General features: G+C 51.6%; 4 protein-coding genes across 7 annotated transcripts in view; 2 read left to right on the forward strand and 2 right to left on the reverse strand.

The window, feature by feature from the left end:
- Positions 1-3,635, forward strand: slc25a19 (solute carrier family 25 member 19). Of its 2 annotated transcripts, none has more exons than XM_088437724.1 (7): positions 1-141; positions 582-730; positions 1,295-1,450; positions 1,635-1,805; positions 2,358-2,541; positions 2,607-2,737; positions 2,882-3,635. In XM_088437724.1, exons 2-7 carry the CDS (start codon positions 599-601, stop codon positions 3,083-3,085), a joined length of 978 nt encoding a protein of 325 aa, XP_088293850.1. In that variant the 5' UTR covers positions 1-141; positions 582-598; the 3' UTR covers positions 3,086-3,635. The 2 variants fall into 2 exon arrangements, with proteins under 2 accessions (XP_088293850.1, XP_088293851.1); XM_088437725.1 differs by having other exon boundaries at positions 591-730.
- Positions 3,458-13,653, reverse strand: pitpnc1a (phosphatidylinositol transfer protein cytoplasmic 1a). Of its 2 annotated transcripts, XM_088437722.1 has the most exons (9): positions 13,296-13,653; positions 9,140-9,288; positions 8,567-8,655; positions 8,273-8,280; positions 7,896-7,967; positions 6,722-6,817; positions 6,056-6,211; positions 5,922-5,985; positions 3,458-5,198 (listed from the first exon to the last, which is right to left on the reverse strand). In XM_088437722.1, the coding sequence occupies exons 1-9, from the start codon at positions 13,341-13,343 to the stop codon at positions 4,900-4,902; spliced, it is 981 nt and encodes a 326-aa protein (XP_088293848.1). In that variant the 5' UTR covers positions 13,344-13,653; the 3' UTR covers positions 3,458-4,899. The 2 variants fall into 2 exon arrangements, with proteins under 2 accessions (XP_088293848.1, XP_088293847.1); XM_088437721.1 differs by lacking the exon at positions 13,296-13,653 and having other exon boundaries at positions 9,140-13,272.
- The window catches only part of LOC148411211 (uncharacterized), a 22,832-nt gene continuing 5,242 nt past the window's right edge, over positions 7,224-24,813 (forward strand). For both annotated transcript variants that reach the window (XM_088437713.1, XM_088437714.1), the window contains exons 1-2: positions 7,224-7,388; positions 7,485-7,720. In XM_088437713.1, the coding sequence (XP_088293839.1) occupies positions 7,628-7,720 (93 nt within the window). In that variant the 5' untranslated portion in view covers positions 7,224-7,388; positions 7,485-7,627. The remainder of the gene's footprint in view (positions 7,389-7,484; positions 7,721-24,813) is intronic.
- Positions 19,485-24,813, reverse strand: part of LOC148411212 (voltage-dependent calcium channel gamma-4 subunit-like) — a 6,398-nt gene continuing 1,069 nt past the window's right edge. Inside the window, exons 2-4 of the mRNA XM_088437723.1 lie at positions 21,926-22,009; positions 21,606-21,746; positions 19,485-21,280 (exon numbers count right to left, since the gene is read on the reverse strand). Of these exons, the coding sequence (XP_088293849.1) occupies positions 20,757-21,280; positions 21,606-21,746; positions 21,926-22,009 (749 nt within the window). The 3' untranslated portion in view covers positions 19,485-20,756. The remainder of the gene's footprint in view (positions 21,281-21,605; positions 21,747-21,925; positions 22,010-24,813) is intronic.

A 24,813-nucleotide genomic window follows, 5' to 3' on the forward strand; every position in this document is an offset into this window, starting at 1 on the left:
ACGTAGTTCCGTCATCACCCGGAAGTACTTGGAACGGCCACAGGCGGAAGCCGCATTCATTTGTTTTGTTCACTTTAGACTTTCCGAGGATGCGTCGAGGATTTAAGGCGTATTTACATAAAAGCCAGCAAATTTAGCCGAGTAAGTGGACTACGCTGTTTATGATGATTTCATTCCTTGTCGCAAAATGTTCTCGCCGTTAGCTTAGCTTTCATCCAAGTACAACGTGCCCTCTATCCTCGGGTTTGTTTGCAGAGCATGCTCACACATGACAACTCTCCGGATTCTTTCTCAAGTCGTTGTCCTAATTGTTTTGATTTGTGTCTCCGTTTGATTTTTTTAAAAAAAAAGAGGCGTCAATCCCATGTGGAGTCAGCCCAAAGGTTTGCTTTTCTCTCTCGGATTCTAGGCGTGGTCGGAAACCGAATGAGCCTACCGGCGCTTCCAGCTTTCAAAATCCTGGCTTGACTTTTGATGAATGATGACGAACGTAAATTCTAAGCTGGGAGTGATTCGAAAGCGAACCAGTCATTGTTTTATCTGATGGCAGCAGCACAAAGTGATGGTTTGTGATTTGTGAGTTTGAACAGGAGGCGACATGGTGGGCTATGACCCCGGGGCAGAGGGGGCACCGCTCAGTGCCCAGGAGGCCGCCCTGGCAGGCTCCGCCGCCGGCATGCTCACCCGAGCCCTCATCAGCCCTCTGGACGTCATCAAAATACGATTCCAGGTAGCGTGACGTACAATCCCGGCGCCGTCATCAACTCGCCCGTTCTTGCTGTGCTTGCTGTTGCTCAACTGGAGCTCATTGTCACACGAACATCGCAGGCACCGTCAAGAAAGCACATCAAAGACTGTAAAAAGTGTCCCAGAAGCTGTTTAGCGGGCACCCGACCAAGCCTTGCGAAACTTTTCAGGTGTCCGTCCACAGGGGTGTCCAATCCCTTCCCTTGGTTGTAGTCTCACGAAGAGCCGCGGTTGGCCTCGGATTAACGGCGCCTGGACATCCAATTGGAGGCAAGCCCGTAGTTACTCCACCAAGATGCGCGATTGGTTCCCGGCGCCACCCGACTCCTCGACGGGAGCAGATTACGACTCGGCTACGTAGTGTCCGTTGTGCCGTTTTGGCCCCCGAAGCCTCGTGTGTCATCGCCGCGTGCCGGCAGGGATTTGAGCAAAGCAAAATTTCCCTTACTCTTGTCTGTCCGACGCCTCGCCGTCAAACCTCCCGTCTCAAGTATCGTTCTATCGCTATTCAATTGAATGATGATATTGCCGTTTCTTTGCCTTCCAGCTACAGATTGAGAGCATTTCCTCGGCGACGGCGGGGGGGAAATACCGCGGGATCTTTCAGGCGGCACGTTGCATCCGCGCGGAAGAAGGCCTCGCCGCTTTTTGGAAGGGTCACGTCCCGGCGCAGCTGCTCTCCGTCTGCTACGGAGCGGTGCAGGTACGACGGACCCTCGCCGGCCGCTATCCCGCGCCTTTTCCGCCTTCCTCCCGCGACGCACTTGATCCGAGGGTTTGAAAACATGCAGGATAGATACTCCGCTAGTACAACGTAATTCACCTTCGCGGGCTTTGCCGCTTCGGCACCGAAAAAGTTTCAAATGGCATTTTTCTTTCCGTTGCAGTTTGCCACCTTTGAGTTTCTGACCAAGGCGGTCCACGACAAGACGCCTCTGGACAGCAGGGCGTCCAGCGTGCACTTCCTGTGCGGCGGCTTGGCGGCCTGCTCGGCCACGGTGGCCTGTCAGCCCCTGGACACGCTGCGGACGCGCTTTGCCGCCCAGGGCGAGCCCAAGGTGAGCCCAAGGTGCCAAAGTCTCACGCGTCGCGGCGGTGACGCCTTGACAACCAGGTCGAAATCCCACCGGGCCGCGAGCTAGAGCGCGTCGGCTCGCGGGCACTCCTGCAAGACTTGCGATTGGCCGCCGGCGCGAGCGATGGGGGCGGGACTATATCACAACTCCTCCGGCCGAGGGATGGGAACGGGAAGGGATAACGGTACAGTTACTGCACAAGGTTTCATCGTTTAAGATATGTGTGCCGCAATCGTATTTGTCTTCAATATTAGAAATGCCTTTCGCATTGAAAACATTCAAGTACCCGCAGACACATGTATGAAAGTTTGGGGGGTGACGCTACTACGTGGTTTGGTCCCCATTAAGCGCGAAAAACGAGGGATTTGTATAATACGTGGCTCCCAAACGGACAAGGCAATTTGACGGTCGCAAAGTGGAAATCGCTCGTTGTCGACAAAAGCAAACCTTCCATTTGCGCTTTGGGCGTTGCCACCCCGGAGCACAGCCGTAGAAGATGTCGAAATATCCAAAGGTGCCTTCCCGCCTTTGCAGTTGTACCGCAACCTGACGGCCGGCGTGCGGCGCATGTGGCGCTCGGAGGGCGCGCTGGGCTTCTACCGCGGCCTCTCGCCCGTGCTGCTGGCCGTCTTCCCCTACGCCGGCCTGCAGTTCTTCTTCTACAACGTCTTCCAAAGGCTCCTGACTCCGTCTCCATCCGCCGGATCCAGATCGGGAGGTGGGCTCGCGCTTTGGAGGATTTGGATTTTTTGGAGGCCGCCGACGCCTGTTTTTGCGCTTTAGAGAGCCTGCGGACTCTGCTGTGCGGCGGCGGAGCCGGGATGATCAGCAAAACCGCCACGTATCCCTTTGACCTCTTCAAGAAGAGGCTGCAAGTCGGAGGCTTCGAGGAGGCCAGAATTGGCTTCGGACAGGTAGCGGGGCCTTCGCTTCTTCTGCCCCCCCCCCCCCCCCCCCCCCGTTTACAATTGGAACCCAAATCGAGTCGAACTTGTAACTCAAGGCGCCCAAGTGGACTAAGAAAAAAAAACTAGAGCCGCTGTGTTTTTGCTGCGTAGGTGCGGCGCTACCAAGGCCTGGCGGACTGCGCGGCGCGGACGGCCAAAGAGGAGGGGGCGCGCGCCTTCTTTAAGGGCCTGTCGCCCAGCCTGCTCAAGGCGGCCCTGTCCACCGGCCTCACCTTTTTCTGCTACGAACTCTTCCTCGACCTGCTACGAGACCTCAAAGTTGCGCCCGCCAAAAAAGGCGCGGCGGGGAGCTAGCGCCCACGCCTCCCTTTACTAAATGGACTTTTATTTATCATATTACTCTATTATCGCGTCTCCGAACAAAATAGTATTTTGATATGAAACCGAACTTGACGTATTTTGACAGCTGACTTGAAAACAGTGCCGCCTTGATTCACAAGTGGGGATTTTTCTTTGTGCTGTTACGTTTACACGCGACTGAGTGCGCTTCAGACTTTGTGCCGCTAGATGGCGGCAGTCAACTTGGCAACATTCTGCAGATGACGGTCAGACAAGGAAAATGTTGAAGGTGAGCCTCATACCCGAAACGGCCGAAATCAGTTCAAAGCTGAAGACGCGCGTCCGCGAGTTTGTCGAGATGCAATTATCAGACTGTTGGACAAGATCACCCACTACTTTTTTTAATAGGTTAAAAGCATTCACAAAAGCACATTTGTCGTAAGAGCGAGGTCATGTATTGGCTTCAACTTGTAAGCCAAGTCGCCGCTGTACGTTTGGACACTGTGTGTTTTTCAGCGTACTGTACTAATAGCACAATAAACAAATATATTTATCGGGTGAAAAATTGGCTGTGCTCGAGTAGTGTGTTGACTTTCTGAAAAAGGGGTCTTTTGATTGATCTCACATTCACAGCGTTTTTTTTTTTCAATGGAGTTGCATGAATGGACTCACTTTTTATTTGCCCTTATAAAAATGGTTTCTCAAAAACATATGATCATAAATAAGTCCTTGATCCGAACGCAAGGTTTGACATCACATACAGCATTTTCTATGCATTCCGGGCCAGCAGTTTTTTTTCTATTCTTTTTTTTTTTACAAGGTTTTTAAAAAAAAGCTTTTCAAGTTGTGAGAGTGGTGAAGTCCCTTTTTTACAAGTTCCCCCAGTCTCACAGATATTGCGGAGGGCCCAGAGCATAGCGCCCGGCAATAAAAGTAGCACTTTTTCGAGTAAAACCCCGTCGATGTGAGTTGAGGAGCTCGGTTAAGAAAAAAATGCTGCTTTGCCACCTTTTAATTGATTCATTATGCTGACAATTGTGGTGAGTTTAGAAACTTGGACAAAAGCAGCGCTTGGGTCCGAGGAACCTTGTCGAAATGAGTTGAAGATGAGCGTTAGTAAGTTTTGGCATCTCGGTACCAGAATGAATGAAGGTGTTAAATGTCGGTTTTTTGCAATCTTAGTGCCAGGGAACTAAAAGTAGCGCTTTGCCGCTGGTTTGTGACATCTTGACGCTGATGTTCAGGTGAATTGAGAAGATTAGTTTTGACAAAAGCAGCCCTGGGTGCTGAGGAACTATATCGAAGTGAGTTGAAGAGCTGCGTTTGGACACGAGTAACTTTCTGAGGCCATCTTGGTGCTGAGGAACTACGTTCAAGTGATTTAAAGAGCTTGGTTTGGACAAAAGTAGTGTCCTGATGTCATCTCGGTGCTGAGGATCAACGTTCCGGTGCGTCTGGGAACTTCATTTGGGCAAAGGTAGTGCTTTGACACAACCTGCAGCACCTTGGTGCAGAGGAACCATGACAAAGTGAGTTGAAGAGCTTTGTTTGGACAAACGTAGCACTTTGGCGGTTACTCCAAACCTTTTTGTCGCGCATTTGCGCTGGGTCCCCATTTCCTTGCGCGCTTGTACACCACTGGACCATATTTACACTTTTCAAAGTCACACGAGCGTCATGTGACTCCACCACGGCATACGTCAGCGTCCGCACCCTTTTTCATTTGGTTTTTTTTCTTTGTTTTTTCACCACTTTGCCGGGAAGGTACGCTACACTTGGCGGGGCGAGCCGAGAGGCGTCCCGCCGGAGCGCGTGCGGGCCCCCCCCCCTCATTGGGGCTGCGGGCCGGAGTTCCAGGAGAAGAAGGCGGGAAGCTTGAAAAGGGAATCGCGGCGGGCCTGCGGGTCGGGCAGCGTGAGGGTCTCCGGGGCCGACTTCTTGCGGGGGCGCTCCTTGGGCACGCTGAGGAACTCGGGGGCCTCGGTGGACAGGGGCGTGGACGGGGCGCTGCTGGGCCCGCTGCGGGCCGCATCGCCGATGGCGATGGTCGGCGGGAAGGTGCCGATCTTCAGGTTGGTGGCCTCCTGCGTGGCCCGCTCGTACTCGCGCACCTCCTCCATGCTCATGTCTGCCGGGGAGATAGAAACCCCGCGTCGGCTTTTAAATGCTAGGGGTACCCCTGCATATCCCCCCCCCCCCCGCCTGCCGAAGCGTAACCCCATTGAGAATCGCTGCTCGAGAGCAGACGTCCCCCAACCGACCAAATTATCAAGTTTTGGAACTGATGTAGTTCATCCTTTCGCGGTTCATTAATTTGTGCATTGTTTCTAGCTTGATCTTTGTTTTTTTGGTGCCGCCTCTAGCCGCTGTTGATACTACATTTCGTACTGAGGAAAGACAACTAGTAAACACCACCAGGCACATTACAGTTGTGTTGGTGCAGTACTCTAATTCATAAATACAATAAATAGAAACACAAATTGAAAACAAAAACTCCACGCACCATCTTTTCTGCATAAATATCCGGCGTTAATGCAGGTTCTTTTAAAAAAAAAAAATAGCCACCAGGGAGCGCTCCAAATTTGTCGTTGTTGCTCTTACTGTATTTCCAACCGAGCAGGCATTTAGGTCCGTGTTGACGGAATGTCCCAAAACGACGGTACGCCTGTATAGAGGCCCTTGCGCACACTCTGCTGCCACCTAGTGTAGTAGAAGTGCAACTGCGCTAATTATAATAAGGCTAAAAAGGTTGCTTTTCTCCCAAGGGCTTCAAGGTACGGCGTCAAATTCCTGAAAGCGGCCGATTTTCTCTCTTTTCTATTTTTTGTTTGTTTTTCGCGAGGCCACTCACCGATCCACTCGTCTACCCAGGCAAAGGCTTGCCTGTGCCCCAAGAGCAGAACGTCTCGTATGACCTGAAAAAAAAAAAAAAACAAGTCAAGAGGCGCTTGGAGGACGTGGGCTCCAAAGTAGGCCCGATCGCACCTTGTGTACAAATTGCTCGACGCGCGTCTGCAGGCCCCACACTTCAAATTTGACGCTGACCAGCTTGTAGGAGCACATGATGGGATCTTGCGTGTCCATCCAGCCTTCCTGCAGGAGCCCGCGATCCGTCTTCTTGGACTTGAAGTAGCGCAAATCCTGAAGGGTCGCATCACAACCTTTCACAAATCATGGCGCCGTCTCCTCCCAAAGCTCGCGTCTCGGTTCCAACCAACTATGCTTCAATTTCCTTTTGCTTTCGGAGGCTCGCACCGCAAGCATGCCTTTCCGCTTCGGAGTCTCTCCGCTCCTTGCTTTCTTTCCGCTTTTTTCTGCGTAATTACACATATCGAGTACATACGACGTTCTCAATACACTTAAGTAGTATTGCGGCGGTTCTCAACCCTTTTAGTTGCGTCACTGAGGTGTCACCAATTTAGCGAAACGATTCAGCGATTGGCTGCTTCGAGTTCCAATTCATGTGCTCTTAATTTGAAAATGTATCTGTTTTCTGCTCAGGGTGTCCCCCTGTGGGGAGTCTGCGTATTGCAGGATGGACGGCGGACACCTTGTGGGGGCGGAGTCACCGGCTGCGCACCTGTCTCCAATCTGTCCGTCCCTGGGCAAAAAAAAAAAAAAAAAAAAAAAACAACAACCAGAAGCGGTCACCTCTGAATCCTTGTAGTGTCGTTCAGGAAGCTCGTCGTAGGCGATGTCCACAAAACACACCTCCGTTTCCTCATCTCTTGGTTCGCTGGCAAATATCTGCGGGGCAGGGCGCAAGTCAAACCCGCGCCCAGAAAAAGTGTCTTAATCGGGTGGGGGGAAGCACGGAAGATAAAAGAAGCACAAAAGAAAAAAAAACATACAAAACACAATTAAAAAAAAGAGCACGGAATAAAAAGGAAGCAAACAAAGAGCGCACAAGAAAATATAAGCATTATAGAAAAAAGATGCAAATTTCTTACACGCTCTTCTTTTAATTGTTTCTTTTTTATTGTGTGCGTCTTTTTATTGTTTGCGTTTTTTTCCTGTTTTCTTTCGAGCTTTATTTGCTTGTTTTAGTTTTTGTTCACGAAGACCTTTTCCACTCGTTTTGTGTGATTTGCGCTTTCGGGGCCACCGTACACAGCGTTCAAGTCTCGCGCTCAGATTTGGAGCGAGAGAACAGAATGAAATGATGTAAACAGAGGAAGAAACGCGTAAAGCAATTGTTTGGCTTTCTCTGTTCAAAACGAGGAAACTTATTGAATGTCATCAGTTGCTGTTTGGAAACTGAGTCAACGGCACCCTTATGAACGTCAGCGTTTCGGATTGAAGGCCAAGTTGTTCGAAAGTGAGATTAAAAATAAAAACTCGTGCGCGTTTCGGGGGGCGGAATGGAATGGCGTCTAGTTTGTTTTCACGCACTGATGTCCATTTTCGTCCTCAGATTTGAGCGCGTCGGAAGAAGGGAAGGGAAGGGAAGGGAAGGAAGGAAGGAAGGAAGTGCGGCGCCAGGTGAAATCGCTCACGACGAATTAGGAGCACGAGCGAGTGACTCGACCGCACCGCACCGCAACGCATCGCCGCCGGATGGCGCTGTTGCCTCTTCTTCCCCCTGGGGCTCAGCATCGCGTTAGGTGCTTGGGAAACGACACCCACGGAAAAAGCAACTTGGAATACCGGGTGAGTCGACCGATGTCGTCGCGCTCTGTGCAAAGTCAAAGTATCAAATTCGTATCGTCGATTACTTATCAACACTGTTAATAAGACTTTGAAGAGGAAAAAAAAGTATCGTGGACCTTTTCTTCAGATTCCGTTGAGATGTTTTTTTTTTCGCTGATATTGACGGGATACTCACGTGATCGTTGCTGCCTTTGTTGTCCTCGTATTTGCTCTCGATGCGGATGGAGAACTTGGGCAGGAAAGAGCACTGGCCACACAATGAACCAATGAATGTAACGGTTAAGTAACGAATGACAATTTGATTGAAATTTTGAATCAATTTTATGGATTTAACTTGGGCACTTTCAGTCCTCCGTATGAGTGAAAATTTGGATCTTGGAGTTATGCGATTATAAGTCGACGGACTGCCTCATACGATGCTCGAAACTTGGTATGGATAGTAGATAAAAGGGATGACAGTAGATAAAGGTTTAAAAATCAAGCATTCTGAAATGTCAAATGCTTGTCAAACGGCAGCACGCGACAGCTCTGCAGCTAATGCAAAGTACTCACCGTGTACTCTGGTGTCATTCCCAGCGGTGGTGTGCGGGGGGGGGGGCAAGAGAAAGGAGTCAATAAAAGCAGTGCGAGCGAAGCGCAGGAAAGCAAAACAGAAAGTGGCGGGTTATTTTTAACACAACTCTTTGAAAATGACGACGGGGAAAATGATGTACTCTTTTTCTTTCTTTTTTTCAAGACGTTCCATTTCCCCCCAGCACGCTTGTGCGATATCAGGTCTCGGAATAGTTCGCGTAACGTTTGAGCTTCCGAAATGTTGCTTTTAGTCGGGCGGGGGAGGAAGATTACCGGTGACGGTGTACGGGTAGTAGTTCCAAGCCTTCTCCGTCACGTAGAAGATGTTGGGCACCACGGCTCTGGCCCAAGCGGGCAGCTTGCTGCAACCCACCAAAGGCCTTCATCAGCTCAACTCAACCATTCATTACTTAGCTACCGAAAGGAACGACTGGATCGCTTTAGTATTTGGCACCTGAGGCAATTGATTCCTTGGGTGTTTCAGCCATCAAGTAAGTTAGCGCGACTCGTTTACAAAATCGACGACTTTAGCGACCAATCATCCGAATGAGCGCCGCCACTCGCTCGCCGCCAAACGCGCGGCCTCTACTCCGAGGCCTCGACGTTCCTCAAGCGCCGGAAGGAACGCAGGCGGATCGCTTGCCGCGAGCCGCCAAAGACCTTTTCCCGCCTCGGCTGACGTATTGGTGACTTAAGTGCTGAAAGGAAGGGGTGACTTTAGCGTGCGGCGCCATGGAGCGAGCTGGCGCTTCAGAAGCCCCGCGGATGGCCGGGGAGCACCTCAAACAATCAAGCGCTTCAGGTGCAGCGCGCAAGAAGAGGCGACCGGCGCGAGCGACGGATCACTTGTTGAGGTAGATGCGTTTCTCGGTGAAGCGTCCGTCTCCGTGGCGGGGGTCCCGGTAGGGCCGGTTGCGGAGCACCTCCACGCCCTCGCCGCGTTCGCTCTGCTCGTTGCTGTGCTTGCTGATCATGTACAGCTGCCCCACGCGGTACTGCAAGAGGCCCACAACCCGTCCCCTTGCTCGTAATTGCACCGCTCGTGGCGCCACTCGTTTTGCAAAAAAAAAAAAAGGCATCGGCTGGTAAATGACATTCCCGGGCCGCGCGTTGCGACGCGATACCTCAAATCGGGGATTCGTCGGGATGGGATTCGTTCCCGCGCGGATCGACGACGCTCGTTTTCCAAGTAAGAGATTTTTCCTTTCAAATTAAGAGCACGGGAATCGGAGCGCGAAGCGACCTATTCCTAGACCGTATCGTACGCAGGGACGGATTATAAAAACAAAGTATGCTTTTAGTTTGCAAAGTTTTTTCTTTTCCTTCTGAGTGTGATATATTCATGGCACATCGCCATGCGTGACGCTATTTTCCAAGCCAAAACTAAAACCGACGACACCGTTGTCGCCGTCGATCTTCTGGGCTTGTTCCGGCTCCATTCTAGTGCTCTAGTCTATTTTGTTGTTGGTTTTGGGGGCTAAAAATGCTTTGCGCTGATTGGATGGCGCCTGGCTGAACAAAAACAAAGCATATAGTATTTTAGTGTTTGGACTATGTTTCCGGAGCTTGGATGTTGAAGGTGGCGTAAAAGGCAGGCCGGTGTATTTGCGTACGGCTGCGGTGACCCCCGCGGGGCGTCGGCATAACCGCGACAAGTCAGGAATGGAGCGTGTGGAAATGCCGTGCGGAAAATAGCGGCGGGGCGTCAGCTGCTTTAGCACAACGCCGCCGGCATTTTCCATCTGACTGTCAGGTGAGGAAAGCCGGCGCGAAATTCGGCCGGCGCGCCAGCTGTCCTCCTCCTTCACTCGTCGCCGCAAAAATACGCGTCGGTCGCCGCGCCGCATGGATACCTTGCGTTGGTCCGGCCGTCGGCCGGAGTCTCATTTTGCGCCGCGGCCGCTTCTTTTCCCGGCTGCTTTTTAACAAACGACAACTAAACGCCGATGAATCCGAGTGCGATAGTTTGACCTTTAAAAAGGTCATTTTTTTCCACGTGGCTGGACGGACAATAGATAGCAATCAGGCTAGCTAAATAGATAGCCTTTATCATCGTTACACCTGCAGTACAAGGCAAGAAAATGAACTTAACGAGCTCGAATCATCCACGAAACCAAAATACAATTGAGCGACGGGGCCCGTCGGGATGCCGAGATAAGGTTAAAGGGAGGTGGGGGGGGTGACGGAGGAGCAAAAAAAAAGGACCCAAAGACACAACGACATATCCGGCACAAAATGTTGGCTGACCGGGGAGGGCCGGGGGGGGGACCGGGCCTCACCTCCAGCTCAGATGCAGATGAGGGCCACAAACAAAGGCTGTGGCAAGCCCGTAATTAAAAGGACGGGCCGCTGCGATGGTAGCTATGGTTACGCTCACATTTCACGCTCGCTTGTGTTTTCCATTTGAAAGGCGACGTCTGCGGGAACATCGAACGGGAGCCAGATAACAAGACGGACGTCTTCTGTACCGCCGCGTTCTCGCGCAGCAGCGGGTGGGGGGCGGGGGGCGAAGGGGGGGTGTTGCTGCCAGCGCGCGCTTTTTTTTTCTTTCTATTGTAGTGGGGACATCCCATTAACATGATGTCCCCAAGCATCACGCCAGCGCCTCAACTCAAGCAAGATGCGATCCAAAGCTTTACTCCCAAAAACTAGTCCTGACCCTCAAAAGGAGCTCGCAACTGGTGGGCCTCCGCCGAAAGTGCAAGAGCTCCGCCACAAAGTCAAACCCAAGACACTCACACACACACACACACACACTGTTGGCGGTAGTGGGCACAGTGGCAACTTGCCATGGAAATTCACACACATAAGACGCACTAGAGTAGAGCAGTCTCCAAGAAGATGGGCTGCATTGCTCCTCCTTCCAAAGGCAAAAAAAAAATGGGGCCCATCTTTTTTGAAGGCGCATCATGCAGCGCGTGAGCTCGCCCCACCTCTTGTTGCATAACGTCAACATCAGCCGCTACGGCTTTTTTTTTGGGTGAGCCTGAGCGCCGGCCGGCGTGGAAAAAGGAAAATTGCTGACAAGGGAAGAAAGCTCAGGGTTTTCTTTTGCGCACGTGAGAGGATTTGTCTTCTTTAGTGCTTTGGGGACAAAAGAGGCTCGCTCGGCCTCCTTCAGCCGCAAGGACGAGGGCCGGCCCGCGCCTGACTTTTCAACTTCCTCTTCCCCCCCGAGCGCAATCATCGGCGAGAAGGACGAGAGGCCTTCCTTTTCTCTCGCTGGCGCTCGCCATCGTTGCCATCTCGCATGCCGACCGTGACGCACGTCGGCGCCGCGCCCGATTTGTCCTTCCCCTTTGCGGAGGGGGACGGCATCGAGCGTCTCGCCGGCGAGCCCCCGCTTGCTCCAAGCGCAACTTTCGGCCCGTCTGCGTTTCTGCGAGTGGAGGACGAATGAGTCGGGAAGGAAAAAAAAAAACGCGAGGAGCAGCCGTGCTCGCGTGACAGTAATAATAGGCCCAATTGTTGAGCGCCCATCACGTTGGCCGGCTTCATTTGCGTACGTACAGCGGGGGTCATCCACCTTTCGTTGGCCGGCGCAGGTGCACGCAAGAACACTTCATGTGGAGGAGGCTTCGCCGATTGCGGGCGGTTACCGTAGCAACCGGGGACCGGGCAAAGACGCCTGGCAGGCGACAAACACGTTGGCTTCTCAGCGTCCTTCCCGACGCGTTGCGCAGCGCAGGCGGCCCGCGGCCGGCCGGCCGGTTTTTATTCCTGGCGCCGGCTTCCGCCCGCCGTTTAGTCACGGCGCGTAGCGAGGGACGATGATGAAGCGCGGCCCGTCGGACTTCCCGCCGCCGCCACCTGCGGCTCGTCCGCCCACTCGCCGCCTCGGTCAGACTCCGACAAACTAAGTCCGGCCGCTTTTTGATTGAAAAAAATAGACAAGTTCTCTTATTTCCCCCCCGGGGGCCATTTTCACCCAACTTGGCCTTTCAGGTGTTTTTGATGTGCGATCAAAGGAAAAGGATGGAAAAAAAAGCACTAACAGGCTAAAATATTGCAGGGATCGTTAAAACATGCCGACTTCCATCCCGCCGTCCTTCTAAATGCAAAACGCAGCGGGAGGCACTCCGCAAATGTTTTGGGTCGCCGCCCGCACACCGAGCCTCTACATACTGTATGTATACTCGCACACACGCAGAGGAAGAAGCGAATCAAAAGTGACCTCGCGCGACATGACGATGTCGTTGGCAGTTTAGAAACACGCAAAAAAAGAGCGCTTGGTAAAGCCTACTAGAATTGTGATTTTTCAATGCCGGTTTTAAGTCACGCTCTAGAAATAATTGGCGCAAATCCATTTGACTCGACACATCAAGTATGCGGACGTTTTTTCTACGTTTACAACTTAATCGGTCGAAAACGTATGTCGATTTGTTCTCAACGCTTCGATTGATTTGTTCGGTATTTCCGCTCAGGGCTCCTCAAATCAATTGGATTCATTTGTCATTTTCAAAACGGGAGATTTGAAAGGCCGACATCTTTTGGACAAGCGGCGGACTGCCGGATAGCATTATTGCAGCCGCTAACTACGGTAGCGGGGGTCTCAAGCATATGACAACATATATATATATATAATTTAGGGAAAATATGAAGAATTTCCAAACTGTGGGTGCGTCCTATACACGGCAATCCATTTTAGAAAAAGGCAAAATTTGACCCGAAGATGAAGGTGTGTCCTATACACGGGCGCGTCCTATGTTCGGGGTTTTTATCGTTTGCAGTAAATCGCCTTGCGTTTTAGATTAGCGGTGGCCGTGATTTACTGCCCCCCGGTGGCCAGAGGCGGTCACACCGCAAGGTGTCGCACAATGATTTTCATTGAAGCATGAAATCAAGATGCGCAAAAGTGTTCTCGGTTCAATTACGGGAGCACGCGGGGTGTTACGCAGCAATCAGAGCACTATTTAGCCATTTGAAAAAAAATCCAAAGACACAAGTACATTTGCCCGTTGTTTTTCGATCATGGAACGGTTGGAGTGAGTTTCTTTCTTACCTCCTCCACGGTGAGGGGCATGCAGATGCGGTACTCCTTCATCAACATAGTCCCGAGTCGCAAATGTTTGTCTTTGCTCGTCTACAAACACTCTTGCGTCTCACGCCTGACTTTTGGCTTGATTGGCGGGGGCCATCGGCTTTTGTCCCCGAGGTGACGCGAACTCGGCACGTTCGCACGCCTCGATTCTCTCCTGCCTCACTTCTTCCTTTTAATTCTTATTTTTTTCCCTCCGAGTGGCAAGTTTCAAAGTGAGAGCGGTCGGTTCGGTTCGACGAGAAGAGACGAGTTCCTCCGCGCCGCAGTGGGCTCGCTCTCGCTCTCGCTCTCTCTCTCGCTCTCTCTCTCGCTCTCTCTCTCGCTCGGCGAGCACAAACAAGAACACGGCGATCTGGTCAGTCAATCGTAAGTGACGACGGGAAGTACCCGAGAGGGACTTTCAAAACAAAAGCGCAATCTATGCTCGCAATCTGGCGCTGAAGCGCCAGGACTCGTGCCCGACTAGTGTCGTCTCGCTGAAAAAAGCGTTCAACTCGCAAACGTTTTGGAGTTTGCTTTAATATCCGAGTGCCAGACGTCTCAAAAGAGTCGCTGTGTTTTTATTTTGAAATCACAGAGAGGAAATTTTGTCGGCGTTTAATTTTCCAAACCAACGGTGCGTAAAAGGTGTTATGACAGTGACTTCGGGTCCCAAACGGAGTAGAAACGCAATAAATGTAACACATTTGTTCAGTTGCAAACTACGCAATCATCATAAATCACACGCAAACGGAGCCTTAAATAAAATGAAGATAAAAAGTCATGTAATGTTACGTAATTTTTGTTTTTCCACCGTGCCCGCATAACTAATGCGCATTAGAAGGATGTTCTTTGTTATTGCATGTGCCGCGAATCTTATTTGTCGGCATCTGCGATCTCGAGTCCGCGTGAAACGGTAGCTCAAGAGAGCTGACCTTGGTCCTGAAACCTAGCCATTACCGTACGACCAATTAGTTTTATAATCAGAAAAAAAGCAAGTGAACGAGAAGGAGTGTGTTTTTCCAACGGCTTGTTACGCGCAGCACGCCATCCGTTCAAACTAAAGTAAGATTTCATCCACCTTGAGGGTTTCCCATCAATCAAAACATTCGTCAAATTTCAGATGTTTCTCAACCCCTGCGCCGGAGGTGGAAAATGTGCTAAATACATCAGGGGGGACAAGTCACCTTGTGGACTGCGTGTCCAATCCACTTATGATGACGTCTCATCTCAACTCTTGCATCTCGGAAATGTAGGACGCTTAACGCCAAACCGAGTGGATGCAATTCTCCTTTCCGGTGGCAGACGTCACCAGACAGCAGTTTTTTTTTAAGACCGATTGAACACTTTCGGAGCACGCCGCGTCCTTTTCTCAATGATGACATCTCTTACATGCCCCCCCCATCCCATCCCATCCGGCTTTATAAGGCCCAATTGCTATGTAGTATCGGTTCGACGAATGGGTGCAATAAGGGGCGCGGCCCAAGGTGTGACATCGGCTGGTGAAAGTGGCCTCTGTGCCACCCAATTGTATAGCAAGTTTCTCGTGGGGGGGGTCCAGGTTGTCATGTGCCAGTTGAGGAATTCCAACGGAAGTGGAAAGCGTTGAAAAATGGCTGAGCGCTTGACGGCTCGCGGCTTTGGACGCGCAACAGTGCGTTGCTAGGTTACCGCCGCGGCCAAGGGAACGCGAGCTTTCCTTCGGAGTTTTATGCGTCCGGGGGCCCGTATTCTGTTGTGTGCGTAGTCCAATCAAGTGGGGGCACCAAGTTAGGGAGTTCGGAACATTTGAAGAACGCGCGGGCATGCCTGCACGACGACGTTACGCGTTATAACGTTTCGCAGGTCCGAACACAAGAGGGCGCCATGCTCTCGCAAATGCGTGGAAATGGCACCATCAAGAAAAACAGGATCGCACGGACCCGGCGTGTCAAAACGAGGCAACAGATTACAAGCGCTAGTGTTGATTCAATTTGGCTCCGCTCGGTATTGAGTGCGTATTAATGCAATGACGCCCTTGAGAATGATCCCTGTACCGTGGCTAGCTTTGAATAGAAAACTATTATTATCGTCGGTTTTCTTTTTTTTTCATTTTGTATTTATTTAGCCAATTGTGTATTTGTATTTTTTTGATTATTCTTGTTGTCGTTTGTGTACCTTGTTTCTAGCTTGCTTGTTGTTTGTTCTTCTTTTGTAAACAAAACAAAGAAAAGCTGAATAAAACCACGTTTAAAAACAAACCAAAAAGAAAACGAGCAGGAAAAATATAATCGAGCCAAACATAAGTGGCCTTTCAATTCGACAGCAAGTATATTTGTTCCTTTTTGGCTATACTGAAATTGCAAAAAAACAGTAAGAGCAATATGGGCAGTAATAGTGAAGCAACAAAAAATGAATAGACTTCCATTCTGAGCATATTGCGGAGTAGATTGAGTGAGAAACTGAATACATAGAAGGAAAATCTGATGCATTTTGCAGCTTTCCTTTACTGTGCAGGGTTGAAAGGTGCATTTGTGCCCGCGGTAAAATGACTGGTGATGAGGCGGACCAGCGCGTGAGGGATTTGCTCAGGATATCAAGAGCGGCCAGAGGCGAGGCCAAAAAACAAAGACTAAACCCAACGAGGCGCGCATCCGTTAACTGTTAAAAGATCAAGTAGATCAGTTCCGAAACACCCAACCCATTTCACGGGGCGCCCACACTTTGAGAAGCGCTGATTTCGACGGGCCGGGCCCGACCTCGGCGGTCCTTCCTCGATCCTTCCTTGATTTCGACAGGCCGGACCGGGCTTCGTTGATCCTCGAGCTCAAACGAGCGCCTGACAAACGTCGCGCTACTCGCAGATGATCCCCGCGGCCGCTACCTGACGCTCGCGCGCAAGGAAGCGGCGCGCCTGGCGAGGAGCTGTTGCTAAGCGACGCCGCTTTCTGGCCCCCGCGCATCGTTAGCCGGCCTTCGGCGTCCGTGGCGGCGCGTCGCAAAGTGGGCGTGACGTCTTCATGTCCCGCTCCCAGGGCAAATGTGGAAAACAACACTTAGCGGTGGAGTTTCCGTTTTCTCAGCGTTTTGGGGCGCGTCCGAAACCGGCGCCCGGAAGGAACTTCTTGAGGGCCTGTGCCGCATCCGCGCTCAGGCCGCAGCTTCTCACTCACTCGCCGGTGGTGACCGGAATTAAGGTCAGCATCTCTAAAAATTCCAAAAGTATAGCCGCATTTTGACTCGGAATGAAAAAGTAGGTATTCCTACAAGACTTTGCCGACCGACCACAGCGTGTGGTTTTGTTTCAAAAGACCCTTTCACACGCGTGACAGCTTTGTGCAGCTGGAATAAGATGAGCCCGACAGACACCTTTTCATTTTGGGGCGTTGCGAATTTACCGGGCTCCGTCCAACTGACGTGAGCGGCTCCTTTGTGCGTTGGCGTTTCACCGCGGTTCTCATCTTGTAGGAGTTCCCTTCCGTGAGCGGCACAACCATCCCTTACTCGTCCCCTCGCGCACTCTTACTTGCAAAGTCGCTTTCCGCAATTTTTAATCCACATCGCCGTCCGACATGGGAAAAACAAAAAGTTAGCAGACGCAAGCGCTTTTGCACTTTGACTTTCAAAATACGACGAGTACTGTAAATATTTGATAAAGCCGTCGGCGACGGCGTCCCCTTCTTTCCACCGGCTGGCGCTCAAACACGCAGGAAGTGAAGTTGAACAGATGAGCCCGGTCCCTCCGATCGGCTCCCGCATAATGGATTAGCGGATCTCTACGTATTGCCAGGGGACGGCATCTTTTCTTTTTTTTGGGGGGGGGGTTATCCCATTTCGAGGCTCAGCTCTCATTTTCACCTGCAGATGAAAAGGCGAGGAGCCGGCCGGCCGGCCGGCGTGTTTATGGCACGGACGACGGGGAAATACGTTTGAGTCCTTTGCGCGTGTGAGAAACGTCGCAGCGTTCACAACACATTTCAGGCGCGCTCATCATCCCTTCGCGCCTGTTGACGCCGCTGCCTTCCCGTCGCCATGGAGACAGCGGTTGCCATACATCTCTTCAGAACGAGCAGCATGTCCAATCAGTGAGCTTTTTTTTTTTTTTCCAAAATAGAGGTTGTCAGCTCCACTTTAAGTTTACTGACAAAGTAAATCAAATGCATTTTTTATCACTCAACTTGGGCTGGGTCATAAATAGCAAATATCATTTTTCAACCCCTAAAAATGTTCAGGGGGACGGGCCCTATCCATACGTACGTGTATATATGCACAGTGTGCGTACACGTGTGCACACTCATTGTCAAAGACCGCGTGGGAGTTTTTTACCCTCCGAGTGTCAATTTTGCCCCAGTTTGCGTCTCTTGATCTTGATCCATCCAACAAAAAGCAGTAAAAAAACACTTGGAGGCCAAAACTGACTATAGATCATAGGTGTTGGACTCCGGTCCCGGAGGGCCGGTATCCTGCCTGTTTTCCAGGTTTCTCACATATGATTGGCTCAGCAAAAGACCGGCCCTCCAGGATCGGAGTTTGACACCCATGACATAAGCGCTACTTAGTTCTGAGTTTCTGGCTCCTCCGTCACCATGGCGACAGAAAAAAAGAAAATCAAGGCATTTATGCAAATGATCTTTTCAAGGGAAGCTGGCGAAAAGTTTGCCCACGATGAGTCACAACGCGGCGGAGACGCTGGAGTGCTTTTAGTCACGCGTTCCAAAAGCGCAATTAGCATCGGCTTCATTTTTGATGGTCCCACCTCGGCGCAAAAAGGCTTGTGCTGCTTTTTGCTCGCGTCACCAAAGAGAAGGCCAAAATCCTAACCCTAAACACACCAATTCTTTCCACGTATGTAATATCACGGCAGGCATCAAACGATGAGCTACGTACCTCTTATTCGCAATCTGCCTCTACTTGCGAAATTCATTTGTTCCACAAGATGTTTGGGAATGTGAATGTACAGAAAAAATGTCCATTTCATTATTTTCACAAATGTTCCTGCGACATTTCTTCAGATCTGTTGCTGCTTACCAAACTGCCGTGAAGAACATGGGACACAGGTCGTCGCATAGGAACGGAAAGATCGGGATGGGGTCACTTCCAACTGCCGGCTGAGAGCATTCCGCGATTCATTATGAGGTGTATAGAATAGAAGCTGCAATGGCGGGTGGGCTCGCGTCGCACCTCCGCTAGATGGAGCTTCGCTAAAGGAGATGGCCTCAAGATAAGGTAGCGCGGCCAAGGCAAGCCAATAGAGCGAATACGGCATTTTCCGCGCAACGAGGCGCACGCTGCCGGCTTTTGACAAATGTGAAGGCTTTTCCACGCGCCCTGTAGCGCGCAAAATACGGCATCGGAGTTCAAGTGGTAACCGGAGGCCAATTGCGGCACGAGCGGTGAAATGAAGCTGATTTTTTCCTGACCCTCTTGCACGGAATTAGCGTGCGGCCGTTGTTCCCCCCGCGATCCAATTACGCGGCAAAGCAATCTTAGCAAGTGACCTTTCGCGCCAGCAAGCGGAAAAAACAAAACCAAAAAACCGATAGCGAAGCTCCGTGCGGAAATAGCGGCCGGATAATTGCCATTGTTTGCGGAGCCGCGCCGGCCCGAGCTCGACCTTTTTCAAGGCGCGCGGCTGACACGTTTGCCGTCACGCCAAACCATTTTTTTTTCCCTTCACACCGTTATTGGAAGCGGCGAGAGCCCCGCAGCGTGCCTCGATGTAAGCTGAGGAAACAGGAGACGCAATACAAGAAAAAGGACATTTTGCCACGTACCCATAGAACATTGTCTTATTGCAGCGGTCAAAAGATTGCCGTACGACATGGAGAGACGGCCATCTGTAGTTCGTTGATCTGATTCATCTCCCTTTAGTAATACCTAAAACAACATTTTGAAAACCTATCTATATATTGTGTTACCGTAGCAGATTAGGGTTAGGTTTGTTGTTAGCATTAGCTGTGGGCGCTCTGCATGGATGCGCTAGGCTAAGCGCGAGCTCCTCGAGCGCTATCGCTAAGCGCGCTCCTCCTTCTGCCCCGGTGGCATTTTTCAAAGGTGAAAACTCGCACCTGCTCTTCCGTTTTCATGTCTTCCTGACTAAGCCTCCCACCCACCGCAGCCAATCAGCGTCCGCTATAAGCTGCGATTGGGAAAAAGGCAGCGAGTCGGCGAGCGGAATGTTAGAGACTGACAAAAAGGACAAGCTCTTTACTGCTCTTTATGACAAGAAAGTCATTTACAGCAAACGCGGAGGCAGGCGGATGGCGGAGGGCGGAGGCAGGCGGAGGGCGGAGGCAGGCGGATGGCGGAGGGCGGAGGGCGGAGGCAGGCGGATGCCGTCTCCTCCCCGAAACATGGGCGCGGACCCTTCCGGTCAACGCGCACGCCGGGGGCGGCCAGGCTCAGTCCGCGAGAGCCCCTTTTTCTCATTTCCCTACCTAAATGTGCCTAAACATCGGAAATCGAAAACAAATTCCTATTCAAAAGGAAAACAAAAACATGGCCGAGCGTCGGCGTCCACTGCCGTTTTGAGGAAATGAGGCGAGCGCACAATGATTTTTTCCACATTTATTGTAATTCTAAGCCAGAACTTTCCACCCCAGCCCGTCCATACATTGGAACAATCAAGAAGACACTTGGCTTTCTCTGCCTGGAGCTCAGCCGGATCGACGCATCGGAAGTCAGACGTCTCGAATTAGCACGAAATGGAAAAGAAACCGACATGAGGAAATCAAACCTTCTTATCTTTTCAGACCTAGTCAAAAGCGAGCTGTTTACAATGGTCGCGGTTTTTTTCTATAATACATTTGGATGCATGTGACATTCCTACGGCTTGGTAGCGAGGGTGCCCGCGCTTCCCCTCGGTCGGACAGAGGGCGCGGCGCCGATCTATCGGGAGCCCTTATGAGAACGGGCCTTTGCTTTATATTAAGTCACGTTACGCAAATCCACTCGATAATAGACGTTTCATGGTTCATATGGTGGAAAGGTTTGCCTATTCTTCTAAAATGTAACTTGCTTCCCGTCGTTCACTAAAAGACGGGCTAGCCCGCGGCGCGAACCCTAACCCCGGGAACGTAGCGGATGAAAGTTTTACTGCCGAGAGACGCTCTTCCTTTTTTCCCCGCGCACTCCCGCGAAGAAAGGCCTCCTTCGGCGTCGGCGCCCTCCCGGGACCAAAATCTCCCGGGCGGGTTTACGGCCTTCCACGTGCCTACGAGTCGGCCGCGCAGGGGCCAGCGGCGTTTTACTAGTAAGGCGACAGAGGCGACAAGGGCGACAAGGGCGACAAGGGCGACAAGGGCGGGGGGTAAAAAAAAAAGCCTCTTTTTCATTGCGCCGCGTTACCCAAGGACGCGCTCAACACGGGCTTTTCTACATTTGGGGCCGTACTTTTCCGTTTCAGCGCAGGAGTTTTTTCTTTGACACGGGTATCCTTACGTCTACTGCAGGCATCCCGCCCCCTCAGACGGGCGTGGTCCTGCGATTGACGCCGTCCTTCAAGTCATTGGGGAAGCAGTTGCGCACCTGCAGGAAGTCCGCCGCCGCCTCTCGCTCCGGGCCGTAGGCGTCGTCGGCGGCGCCGTCCCGCGCCAGGGCGTACATGGACAGCTCGTCCGGGGGCCCCGGCGGGGACGCGCCCCCGAGCCCCTTGACGGGCGAGTCCTCCCGCGAGGCCTCGGTGGAGCGCGAGCTGGCCCGCGACGTCCGCCGGCGGTAGCGGAAGCTGGGGATGCGCGAGTACGGCGAGGACGAGGAGAGGGAGCGTACCGGTCGGCGCCGGGCCCTCCAGCGCGCCTCCTTGTTCTTCTCGATGTAGATGTCGATGGCCAGGACGGCCACGGCCTCGGCCACGATGAAGGACAGGGCGCCGAAGTAGAAGGACCAGCCGTACGAGTAGGTGTACTTCTTGTCGTCGTCCCGTTTGTCGTTGGGATCCCCCGCGTTGCTGGAGATGTAGACGATGATGCCGATGATGTTGCTCAGGCCTGGGGGGGGGCGCGAACGAGACGGCGTCGCCAGTCAAAATACTCTAATAGCTCCGTCTAATCGCGTGCTCCTCGTCTTCCGTAAAGCTAAGCGTGCGCGGCTCAGGTCTCCCTATTCTGAGGATATTTCTTTGCTCGCTGAAGCGGCTTGGCCCGGCTGTCGGGGCTGCGCATCGCTGTCGTGAGGGAGATTGTTTGATCGTGAAATTTACCCGATAAAAAAACCATAAACGATGGACTCCGAGAAACCTTTCCAGGACGCGGGCGTGCGCACGCGCACGCGCACGGCGCGCTTAATGTGGGAGCTGGAAGACTTTGACCTCACCTGCGGCCACAAAGAGAATCCCGGCGCCGAGGAGGATGTTGTTGGTCTTGCCGTAGACTCGGCCCGCTCCCACGCACACGCCCCCCAGCATGAGCAGCACCGTGCTCAGGATGGGGAACACGCTGGAGGCTCGCACGATACCTGACGCCCAAACACCAAAAATCATTGGCGTTTACGTTTGATAGGTCAAAATTGCTGGAGCGGACGGGTGTCCCGCTCAAGGCCGGGGGGCCGGGGGGCCGGGGGGCCGGGAGGCGGTCAGCCTCTGGCACGCCCGGCCGCGTTGGCCGTACGACCCCCGGAATCAAGGGTGCACTTACGTAGCAGGTATTCGGAGCTGTCCGTGTCGTAGTCGTTGTCGTCTGGGAAATGGTTGATTCGGTAACAGCTGCCTTGATTGATGCCTGCGATGCATTGACAAAAGACAAAAAAAAAAAGCGGCGGCGTTGAAAAAAGAAAAGGAAGAAAAGTGTCGTGGAGGAAGCGGCTTGTCGGCTTGTCGGGGTCAGTGGAGGTGCAGCCGTAAATAACGCGCAAACGTCGGCGCCATTTGATTAGACGTGCGTCAGCGTCTCATTTGCACGAAGCCTTTCAGTCGCCGGCGTGAGCGCCGAGGCCACGCCGGCGTGAGCGCCGAGGCCACGCCGGCGTGAGCGCCGAGGCCCCGCCGGCGTGTCTTTTATGGACTGTTTCCATACAGGCTGAGCGCGGGGCGTATTAAGCCGGCGGCAGGCAGTATTTGAACAGTGACGCCTCGGCCTTAGCGTCCAGGCAATTTTCACAACATTGTCGTCCAAATTGGCGCACCGATGAATGAAAAGGCTTTGGCTTAAAATGGAAACGAGACGTCAGACGGAGGCAAAAGACGATGCTTCATTTTCTCGACGGCGCCTTCGAGTGTTGTACAAGCGCGTGGGAAATTCTCTAGCTATTGGCTGAAGGAAATGACATCAACGCGCTTGCGTTACTATCCCGACAACAAGTGCTATCATTTGTCGCCGGTTTCCGTTTCGAAAGAATAGCTCTTTTCCTTCCCGCAAGACTTTGCGCGTGAGCGGGAGGCGAGGCCAAACGCTTAGCAAGTGTGTCGGCGCTCAAATCTTTCAGGGGCTATTAAATAGGTCCGCCGCCTAATGGGGGACATCCAAATTAATTAGCGTCATCTGAAAAATGGAGCACAAGTTTGTGTGTCTGGCCGCCGTCGGAAAACGGGGCCGCGCTCTATTTCGACACGCCCTGTGACAATTCCGCAAGAAAAACACATTCATCGCTTTCATCAAGAGCGAGAAAGCATTGACAAAAAAAAAAAAAACACCGGGGAGCTGAAATTTCACCCCGGCGGCCATTTTTGTCGCGGGCCAACTTCTCCCATTGGGCTGAGGCGACGAGGGAAGCCGGTCCGCTTGAAATGGTCTGGTGGTGTCGAGCGTCCAGAACTCGTTTTGGACGCCCGCCGGTCGTTTGCAAATCAGAAATCAAGGAGGGGAGTTTGTTGTTTTCTTACTGGAAATTGCAAATTCTCCTTTTGCCTATGTGCTCTAAAGTGCAATTTCACATTTGGCAAGCGAGCTTCGCAAGGGTCATGGAAATTGTTCACGTGTCGCTTCTCCCATCCCCCGAGGTTGTCGCCACGTGCAGTCGGTGCGCGTTTGACAAAAGCCCACAAACCCAACGGGTTGCCGCTGACAGGAAGCTTGTCATTATGCGGCGCCCACAGCCCCCTTTTAGATTTCGAGCTCTCCAGGTGCTCTCCGTGTCCAAACAAGAAACACTTCGTCATTTGAGTCTCACTGCAAATGAACACTTTTGCATCCGTATCATTCGAATTCGCCGTGACCTTCTCAAGGGTCACTGTTGAGCGCTAGCAAACAACCCATGCAAACACTCGACGCTTCTTTGAAATGGGAGATACAGATCTGTAGAAATTCCCTTTCTAAAAAAATCATTTGACTGCTTTTACTATTTAAAAAAGTAGCGTAGTTGAGGACAACTTCAGCATTAATCACAAGCTATTGACGTGACTATTAATGGCGCGTACAGCGAGCCCATAGGCCTGCACGCGTGCGCAAAGGCGAGGGCGGGTCCCCCATCCCGGTCTCGGCTAGGCTTCCGAGTCGCCATGACAACGGAGCCGGCGCGAGCGAGCCGGGCGCTGGTTGTTTGCACACCTACGAAAGCAAAACACCGGGGTCGCCCAAGCGTTCCTTTTGGAGCTTGGCTTTTTTTTTTTTTTAAACTAGCTACAATTAATATCGTATGTGTGTGTTCATAGCAACTTATTTCGATTTGAAATATTGAACAGGAAGCTAAATTTGATCTCGTGTGCTATTTTATAACGACTCTGAAGGTATCTAAATGGTAATGAGCACATTAAATAGAAATCACACACTTGTTGCCACGTTTTTTGCCTCAGCGCAATGGACATTGCGCCACTCCTTCCAGCGTATACTTACATATGCCGGTGGCAAACAGTATGTATTTCTTGGGGTTTTGTTTCACGTATGAATCAGTGGAGCTTCTCCTGTGCCGTGAATGAATGTGCATTTTTTTTATTTTGGGGGGGGGGGCTAAAATGAGACGTCAAGACAAGCACACTTTTGTTTTGTGGCAATGACTCGCAAAATAAAAGTAATGTTTTGGATGTGAATTTTGACTTAAGTGCTCGGACATGACATGTCTCGGAGTCATCTATTTTTAAATCGGCGCTGGGCACGTTTCCATAGCGATGGCAGGGACGTTGCCAAGCAACAGCATCACGCAAGACGTGAATGAAAGTCCAACATCACTGGGCACTTTGCTCACAATGAATGGACACGCCACATGAGCTTCTTTCTTTTTTTTTTTTTTTTTTCCCCTCTCGCTCCCGGTGTGAACGTGAGCGCATGTAGGCAACGGGGATGTTGGAGGGGGGGGGGGGGCACGTAACAGTTCTTTGACAAGCCATGTGTTGCATTCAAAGCGGATGAAAGTACATTACAAAATCCTCTGGCTGGCCCGCGGGACGCATGCTTGCCACCCCTGCTTTTACTATGTTAAATACTCGCACTCTAGTACGACATCACTATTATTCTTATATATTAACGCGACTATTAATCATGAAACATTTCAAGTTTTACATATATTTAAAAAATTCTGCTCATTTTTACAAAATCCTCTCTTAAACTCATTTGCGGGCCAAAACTGTCCCGCGGGCCGTAGGTTTTACGAT

Source organism: Hippichthys cyanospilos, chromosome 16 (assembly GCF_059441005.1).
Source record: "Hippichthys cyanospilos isolate Australia breed blue-spotted pipefish chromosome 16, RoL_Hcya_1.0, whole genome shotgun sequence".
NCBI lineage: Eukaryota > Metazoa > Chordata > Actinopteri > Syngnathiformes > Syngnathidae > Hippichthys > Hippichthys cyanospilos.

Bases quoted from the DNA above. Each gene is read 5' to 3' on its own strand.
- slc25a19 (XM_088437724.1), top strand. From the start codon at position 599: ATGGTGGGCTATGACCCCGGGGCAGAGGGGGCACCGCTCAGTGCCCAG. The intron at 731-1,294 runs GTAGCGTGACGT...TTTGCCTTCCAG, and splicing joins TCATCAAAATACGATTCCAG to CTACAGATTGAGAGCATTTC. The intron at 2,738-2,881 runs GTAGCGGGGCCT...TTTGCTGCGTAG, and splicing joins CCAGAATTGGCTTCGGACAG to GTGCGGCGCTACCAAGGCCT.
- pitpnc1a (XM_088437721.1), bottom strand. From the start codon at position 9,372: ATGCCTTTTTTTTTTTTTGCAAAACGAGTGGCGCCACGAGCGGTGCAA. The intron at 8,656-9,139 runs GTGATCCGTCGC...GGTGGGTTGCAG, and splicing joins AAACGCATCTACCTCAACAA to CAAGCTGCCCGCTTGGGCCA. The intron at 5,199-5,921 runs GTGAGTGGCCTC...TCTCCCCGGCAG, and splicing joins CTGGGTAGACGAGTGGATCG to ACATGAGCATGGAGGAGGTG.